The sequence below is a fragment of the Dendrobium catenatum genome, unplaced genomic scaffold (assembly GCF_001605985.2).
Source record: "Dendrobium catenatum unplaced genomic scaffold, ASM160598v2 fragScaff_scaffold_1282, whole genome shotgun sequence".
Classification (NCBI taxonomy): Eukaryota; Viridiplantae; Streptophyta; class Magnoliopsida; order Asparagales; family Orchidaceae; genus Dendrobium; species Dendrobium catenatum.
In genome coordinates this window covers 256,871-265,989 of record NW_021319744.1, presented here as the reverse complement: position 1 = coordinate 265,989, position 9,119 = coordinate 256,871, and the positions used below count along the sequence as shown (strand labels likewise).

At 33.2% G+C, this 9,119-nt stretch overlaps 1 protein-coding gene across 1 annotated transcript; it reads left to right on the top strand.

Moving 5' to 3' along the window:
• Nucleotides 1–462: 462 nt before the first annotated feature.
• On the top strand, nt 463–2,013 carry LOC110108332 (trans-resveratrol di-O-methyltransferase-like). Its single transcript, XM_020838927.2, has 2 exons — nt 463–1,295; nt 1,588–2,013. Exons 1-2 carry the CDS (start codon nt 504–506, stop codon nt 1,888–1,890), a joined length of 1,095 nt encoding a protein of 364 aa, XP_020694586.1. The 5' UTR covers nt 463–503; the 3' UTR covers nt 1,891–2,013.
• The last annotated feature ends 7,106 nt before the right edge of the window (nt 2,014–9,119 follow it).

The window sequence follows — 9,119 nt, the reverse complement described above, 5'->3', positions numbered from 1 at the left end:
AAAAATAATTAGTTTAAAATAAAATCAAGTACATGAAAAATCAATGACAATTTCGACAGAAATAAAAAATTATGGATTCAAGTTGGCACCCTCGATAACATTATAAAAATACACTATAATGCCCACGTGATTTCAATTGCTCAATTATGAGCAATTTTTTTAATTTCAAATTTTCCAACTCATTAAACAAATACGTATAAAATCTTTTAATAACTTTACAAAATTACAATAAACGTAGCGTGAATCACGTTTTTAAGCCAACTTAAATTAAAAAATTGTTCAACTCCATCAAATGAACATTTGCGTAGAATTCTGATTGCTCTGACTCAATAAGCTAAATTATTCTGATTTTTTTTTTTTTTGGGGAAAAAAATTCTGTATAACACGGCCCATCCATGCTTTATATATCCACAGCTTGGTCAAGCAGAAGCAGCAGTTCTCTGTTCATTTATTATAGTGTTGAGGGCGATTGAGGGGGAGGCAGAGGAGGCGTAGAACAGGGCATGACGACGTTGGCCAGCATCAACCATACCGACGGCGAGGTTCAGGACATCCTAGAAGCCCAGGCAGTTCTATGGAACCATTCTCTTAGCTATATCAAATCCATGTGCCTAAAATGCGCCATTGAACTCCGCATCCCCGACGCTATCCACAGCCAAGGCATGCCGGCAACAATCTCTGACCTCCTTTCCTTTCTCTCCATCCCCAAAACAAAATCCCGCCACCTCCGCATCATGATGCGCCTCCTCTCCTGCGTAGGCATCTTCAAATCCCACATCACTCCTTCCGGGGAGGAAGCCTTCGGCCTTTCTCCTGTCTCCCAACTCCTCACAACCGCCTTTCCCGGCAGCCCTTGCTCCTCCCCCTTCATTCTCTTTCTGCTCGACCACCACCTTGTAGATCCATGTCACCAACTCTCCCGTTGGTTTCGTATATCGGATACTTCCACAACCCCTTTTGAGATGGCACATGGGAAGACATTCTGGGACCTCACGGGGGCACAGCCAGAGCTTAATGATTTGTTGAATAAGGGGATGGGTTGTGACTCCGTTTTTGTGATGGATGTTTTGAAGCATGTCGGACGTGAGGCGTTTAATGGAATTGGGACGTTGGTGGATGTTGGAGGTGGAACCGGCTTGACGGCGGCTGCATTGGCGAAAGAGTTTCCGGGATTGAAATGCACTGTTTTTGATCTGCCACATGTTGTGAACTCAGCAAAGAAGATGGAAGGAATTCAGTATGTTGGTGGTGACATGTTTCTTGAGCTCCCGCCTGCTGATGTCGCTCTTCTTAAGGTCAGTAAAAACTAATACAAACTGCTGATTACAACCTTACAGCAATAGCATAACAGTTTTTAATTTGCCTTAAAAATAAATTACTAGTTTAGGGTTTTACATCAATAAAAACCAATTTAGAAAAATAAATATTAATCCTTTAAAATGTTATCACGATTAGCCTCATGATTAATCACCTGTATTGGGATAATTATCTTTATAATTAAATGTCATCTTTCATTATTTCAAAGCATGATAAAAAAATAATTATATGTAATTTGATTATGTTGTTAAAAATTTTAATGTCATGCAGTGGATATTACATGATTGGAGTGATGAAGATTGCGTTAGGATACTGCAACGTTGCAAGGAAGCGATTCCTCCAAAAGACAAAGGTGGAAAAGTGATAGTAATCGATATGGTAGTTGGTGTAGGCATCAATACTCAAACTTCGTTGGAGACACAACTTTTATTTGATCTGGAAATGATGATTCTTGTCACAGGAAAGGAAAGAGACGAGAATGAATGGCGCGAGCTATTTGTAGCTGCTGGTTTTAGCGACTACAAGATAATATCTTCGATTGGTTTAAGATCTATTATTGAAGTTTATCCCTAGTTAATTAGCATTGGATCCTAAATATTATTAGTATTGTGACTCTTGTTAGGATTACCTGGATGTTTTCTCTTTCTTAATTTTATTTCATAATAACTTTTATGTATGGTAGTATGTTAGTGTTACTGGTTGCATGAACAATATCGTCTTTCGAGTTATGATATTTCAGAAGGCTGGTTGCTTTAATTTGTTAAATGAGCTCTCATAGCATTGTTATAAACCTTCGAAAGGACGGTGAATGAGATTTTACTGAACCAAAATTTAGTTTTTATATCCATTAAATTGCTATTTTTATTATATATTTATTTCTTGTGCTAAATATCAATAAAAAAATCTAAGTTGCCTGATTACCATAATACTTGCAAAATATAAAAAAACTAATGTGTTTAAAATATTAATAGTGTGATGATGAGCATTCCTTCAAACCAGAGATCAAACTCATAGATCGAGGCCTAAAAAATTCATTAAGATCACAAGGCCAAGGAACTTATTGGGTGTTATAGATGTAAGATGGAATTTGTACCACTCAGAAAGCCATCCTCTTATAGGATGCTTCTAACTTTTTTTGGGAAAATTTTAAAGACAACTAAATATATTGATCTAAAAGGCGTTGAACATAAAATGTGCATGTACAACTTAAAAAGAGAAATGAGGAGAATAACTAACCAAAAACCTTATGATAAAATAAGATTAAAAGAAAATTTTATGGGCTTAGAAAAAGGCCATTAATCAAAGGACTAGCTAGCATAAGGCCAAGAACAACTTAGTTGGAGAATCTGACAAATTCCACAAATTATACAAGAAGAAGAAGCCATGATCGAAGCACCACGAAGTCATCCAAGCCAAATATTAGAAACGTAGGGAGCCCATACATCACTGTCCGATGAACAAAAATAAGTTAATTGTAAGAGAGACAAGCAAGACTATAGAGTTTAAAAAAAAATCAAAGAATTAGTTGCCCGAAGCGATCGAGATCCAATGAATTAAAAAAAGATGCTAAGTGTTCGCAATCATTTCTTCATATTATCCATTTAACTTAGAGAAAATGACTTTCATCGGCTAAGAAGAACGAGGAGTTATCAATATTGCCCCATAGTTTCATGTGATACCTTTCTCTCCATATATAGTAGATAATATAATGTACTAACAAGAAATAGAACTTATGAAATTTAGAGATATTGCTCATATCTTCAATGCATTGTAAACTTTGAAGGATGAAGAGACTAAAGAGAAAATTGGCAATCCATTTTGAGCCATTCATTTAGAAAGGTGTTAGAGAAAAAGCATAAGAAGAAGTGGTTGTTAATACACTCATTTTCAGAGTTATTTATTATAAGGAGTACTATAGGAATTCGCTGAATACCGGCGGTATTTTAGACGGTCATTTGACTTCTCGAACTACCGTCGGTTTGACCGCCGCGATTATATCTAACAGTTCAAATGCCGGTATTAAACACAAAATTGTTAGAATTTCTGGTGGTTAATGACCGCCTGAAATACTGCTCAACTACCAAAAATTCTGCTGGAATTTTCTTTAGGTGGCAACTTTTACCGGCATTTTTGCTGCCGTTTTTAAGTGAAATTTTTTCGGCGGTTAGAACCGCCGAAAAACTGCTGGAAATGGAACTAAAATTGGCCTCCCCCTTCTTCCTTATTTTTTGCATTGTTCATATCTTTCGTCAAGACGTCCGCGCCCTCACCCTCTGAAGTGTGTTCATTTCGTCAACAGAACTCTGACAGTTGAACAATTTGATAAGGTATAATCTGGATGTTATGCATATTAAGAACAACTTTCTCGACAACATTTTTATTACAATTATGGATGTTGAAGACAAGTGAAAGAAAAATGCTTAAGCTATAATGGACATTAAAGAGTACTGCCAACAAAAAAAATAGAGATAGTAACAATGGCAAAATAATGAAGCCCAAAGCACCTTATTTGTTCACATTAGAACAAAAAGATCAATATGTCAGTGGTTTCAAGGTTTAAAAATTCTTAATGGCTATGGATCAAACTTAAGTCGATGTGTAAACCTTAATTCTGCAATGATTTTAGCAATTTATCAGTGAGGGTTCATCTTCAGGATTGACCTAGTATTCTATCTATCACACGTGGTCAGATGTTATTGGAAGAAGGTAGATGGGGAGGATTTATAGCTTAGGTTTGTAGGGATATTCTTATGAGGACAGTACATCCACTACAATATTTTATGATATTAGTGGAGCTGAAGAAACTGTTAGCCAAAAAGTTGCTGCCTTGACAAGAAAGATAGAGGAGATGAAAAATATTTATAATGAGATACACGCAGAGCTGTGATTATATCGAGCTGAAAGTAAGAAGAAAAAAAGAGCAAGAGGCTAAACCTTAATCGCAGGGTAGTAAGGATAGGGAGGATGATTAATGTTGTTATTTATTTTGTTTGTTTGAAGAACTATTTGGTATATTTGTAACATTTGATTGTGGATTTCATATATTATTCTAATTATGGAACATATATATTATTATTTGTTTAAAGAATTCTTTCTGGTTATTGTCGATTGTGTAAATATATATGTTTATTGTGCCTTCTCATTTCATATGAATTGTTATGTTGATTTTGGAAATTAAAATTGTTTTAAATATTTTTTGAAATATGTGTAGGTAAATGTGGAAATTGGTGTAAGTTGAGGGGTGTTGACCTTAATTTTATCAAACCTTTGGTCAAGAGGGTTAACCAGGTCAAATTGACCAGACCAGGCCCTGAGACCCATCCAATAAATTCAGAGGGTCAAGCTAAGTCTGTTGAGCCCAGACCAAGGCCCTGGGTCAACATGGTTGACCAGGTCAACCTGAGTTGACCCAAATTGACCCAAGTTCTTCCCCTTGATTTCAAATCAACTTCAGAGCTTCTAGAGCCCAATTCTAACCTCCCTGGACTCAGTGGGTCAGACCCAACTCATTGGGCTTAGACCTGTGCCTTGGGTCAACCTGGTTGACCCATTAAGCCCTATTGGGTCAAATTAAATTTAAATCTATTTCAAACTCTTCTTGGCTCAATCCACTAATCCTTTAGGTCAAATTAACTAAGTTGACCAAGTCAAGCTTTGACTTGGTCAACCCAAGTCTTCCCTAGTCAAATTTGACCTAATTTGGTCAAATTGAGCCCTTTATTGCCTTCAAATCATTTCCTAATCCTCCCTAAGCCCAAATCCCATGCTAATTAAGCCTACTTCCCTCCTAATTAGCCTGAGGATCAATCCCAACAATCCATAATGACTATAAGGCTATAAATAGGGTGTTTAGGGTTCCTTTAGTCACTCTCTTGCTCTTACTCTCTCTCTAATGGCTCTCAACACGAGACTTCTTGTGTGTGAGATCCCCTAGCATCCCTCTATCTTCTTCTAATCGAATCCACCGGTCAAAGATCGCCGACGACAATCTTCCACTTAATCAAAGACCAATATGTTACCAAGAGATTTCTTTTCAATCAAGACCTCGTTTGATCATGGTTTCAACTAGGAAATTATACAAGGATAATTTACAAGCTCAATCGTATAGAGATCTCATGAATCCAATCATTTCATTGAGGTATAATGCTAATCCTAGCCTAAGACACTTAGATCTAAATAGATTTTCATCTAGTGCATTTTGAGACTTCAAATTTTTCCCTCATGAATGCTCTTCGTGTGTGGATCCTACATTTAAAATTTTGTATCATTTGGTTGATCCAATCATGAGAATAAAACAATTATCGCTTTAGGGTTTCGGGTTGGACTCTTGCATGGGCAAGAGGAATTCTGGACCATTGATCTCGCAATTAATGGTTCGAGGCTCGTTGTTCCGCGCACATACTTTACTTAATATACGATGCCCTCAGTTTGAGTTACCGTTCGGACCAATTAATTGACCAATCATTACGCGCTAACTGATTCGAAACGTGGGGCATCCAATGGTAGTGGGACATACTAACTGTATTAAGTCAGAAGCATATGGGTCCCGTCTCCCTTTTAATTAGCACGCAATGATTGTGGCGGCCCCAATCATTGCCAATGATTGGTGGCAGAACCAATCATTGCCAATGATTAGGCATCGCCATAGTGGTTTGAATGGGCCAACCTGAGGCTGCCACGTCATCCGTGCTGCCGCCAGTCACCGTTTTATTTAAATAAAGTTTAAAATTAATTTTAAATGCTTTTTAAAATTGGAAAAATGTAAAAATAATTCAAAAATTATTTTTTAAATAAAAAATATTCGTATTATATATCAATTTTTTTAAAAAAATATTTTCTATAATTTAAAAATATAATTATTTTATCATATTAATTACAGATTAAGTTATATTAATTTTTAATTAGCTCTTAAATTTAATTAATAAATAATTACAAATAATAAGATTTTTTTAAATAAAATATATGGTAATATAATAATATTTAAATTAAAAAGAAGAAAATTATAATTTTATTATTATTATTATTAAATTATTTTAATTACCAATAATTATTACTATTATTATTAAACAAATTTCATTATTATTTTTATTATTTTTATTATTTATGTTTATTTATATATATATATATATATACTTTCAATTACTTAATTTTAAAATTATGCTTAAAATTTTATTTTAAATAAATTTTAATTATTTAATTATTAAATATTTATGTACTTAGTTATTAATTACTTAATTTTAAAATCTAATTATTTTATTAAATTAACAAATTATTTTATTAAATTCATGTTAAATTATATTTTTGCGTATAATACCTTGAATTTTTCAGAAAATATGTATTTTATTTTAAAAATAATTTCATATATCAAATCATATTTTTATGGTATATTTTTGTAATACTTAATTATTTGGATATTTGAATATTATTTAAATAATTAATGTAATAATTATTTTTAGATTAGAACTTATTTTTAAACAATCATTTTGAAACCTATCTTTGCTTGACTAGTGGATCTCTCATGTGTATGAATATTGGATCATTTCTAATTACATTGTTCTCTAAATTAATTTATTTAATATATGTATTTTAAATTATTTTAAAATTACATATATTTTAAATTCCCTAATTTTGGGAGATCCACTCATGAAATTTTAAACTTAGGTCATGTTTATGAATAAAATTCATGAGGGAGGTGGATTAGTGGGTGATTGAGATCCAATCATTCAATAATATCACCGATAAACATGCTTATCTTTTCTTTTATCACCTTTTGCATGTGTATAATGCATGAGCACTTAGTCTAAGTCCTCCTAGATTTAATGACATGGCGTATTTATTATTTTTATATACTCCTTGCATGTTTCCCTAAGGTTAAGTCCAAAACTTATTTAAACCCACTTAATGTAGTGACACTCTAAAGATAATAATTAAGGATCCGTCTAGCGAACTTAGAAATATTCTAGGAGCTAGGATAGCTCCCTGATTATTATGAAACTTTTAACATTTAAACTTAGTGACATTCTAAACATCCCAGAATTCTCTAGGAAATTGTAAGGCCTTTTAGACCCCCTTTATTAACAAACCCTAACTTACCCGTAATTAGGGCACCGATAACTTCAAAAAATTCTAATAAACCCATTTCAACTTAGAAAATTACTTATAATAGCTTCAACTCTTTATAATTCATCCCTTAACCTTATATAATTAGGGCCCCTAATTTGGACTTTAATCTAGACCTTAGTTTAATTTTAAATAAAAATTACCTTTTTACCCTTATTAATTAATTAAAAGTCCTTTTAATGCATTAAACGTCAAAAAATCATATCTAATTCATTTTAAATCGGATTTCGGCATGCAACCCCTCGTTCATTTCAGAAAAATCTATATTTTTATTTAAAATTATTTCAAAATAAAGCTTGCCTTTTTCTGGCAGATTTTGGTTTTGTTTTAATTAATTAATTTTTAGAATATTCTTTAAGTAATTATTATGGTAGTTATTTTGAAACCTAGTTAGGGTGGTCAGTGGGTCTCCCTATACTTATGTATTATGAATTAACTTATTTTTAATTATCTTATTTTCTAATATATATATATATATATCCTAATTTTTTGGAGATCAACTATTTGTGAAATTTTAAACATGGATTGTATGTGTAAAGAGTAAATCATGGGGGAGTGGATTAGTGAATGATTTAGTTCAAATCATTCACTAATCACTTCATTAAGCGTGTTTACTTTCTTCTTATCGTTGTTTGCATGTGTAGGATGCACCACCTGTTAAGATAGTTGCTATTTGCATGCCTTACATTTTTGCAACTTGTATAGTTTTGATGATTACAAACATTATTGTTCAAATGTGTAGTTATCTCCTAACAATTTTAGAAGATTTGTATTTGCTCTTGTGTGTACTGACATTTCAGGAAAATCGAACTCCAGACTACGATGACTTCAAATCAAATTCAACATGAGATACTTTGTGAATTTGAAGCTTGTACTTTTCTTTGAAATAAAATTGAAAGGGAGTGATTGTAATTTGAGTAAATAAAAACATACACACACATAAGGAGATCATATAAAATTTATACTGATTGTACGGGACGATATCCGTTCGTACTGGATGATCAGACAGTTATCTCTTATTGAGCACATGGAACGAATAGGAACTGGCTTGAAAATTTTTTCTAAGTCCTATTTGTCCAGGACGAAATTAAATATCGTCCAGGATGATTTATCCTCTGTAAAATTTTTGTCAAGACAAAATTAAATTATCGTACATGACGATTGGTCCTCTGTAAAATTTTGTCCAGACGAAATTAAATATCGTCCAGGACGATCTGGTCTCTATAAAATTTTTGTCCAGACTAAATTAAATTATCGTACATGACGATTGGTCCTCTGTAAAATTTTCATCCAGATGAAATTAAAAATCGTCCAGGATGATCGGTCCTCTGTAAAAATTTCGTCTAGATGAATAGATTTTCGTCCAGACGATTAACCGACTTAGAACGGTTTTCAGCAGTTTCTAGAACCGACCTTGTAATAACCGTTCGTACTGGACGAACTTAGTTCGTACGGGATGATCAGTATGTACGAAGACATTTTGTACACATATACAAATAGGGTCATTTCAAAGCGTTTAAGTAAAATCATCCAGGACAATCCACGATCGTACGGGACGATCCACTGCGTACAGAATTAAAAACTTATAGTTTTTGGGCGGTTTTTCTTATCTTTTCTATAAATAGTCCAAATTAGACTGCCACCAAATCTTTTTGTCATTTGATCTTTGTGCCTTTTGAGAG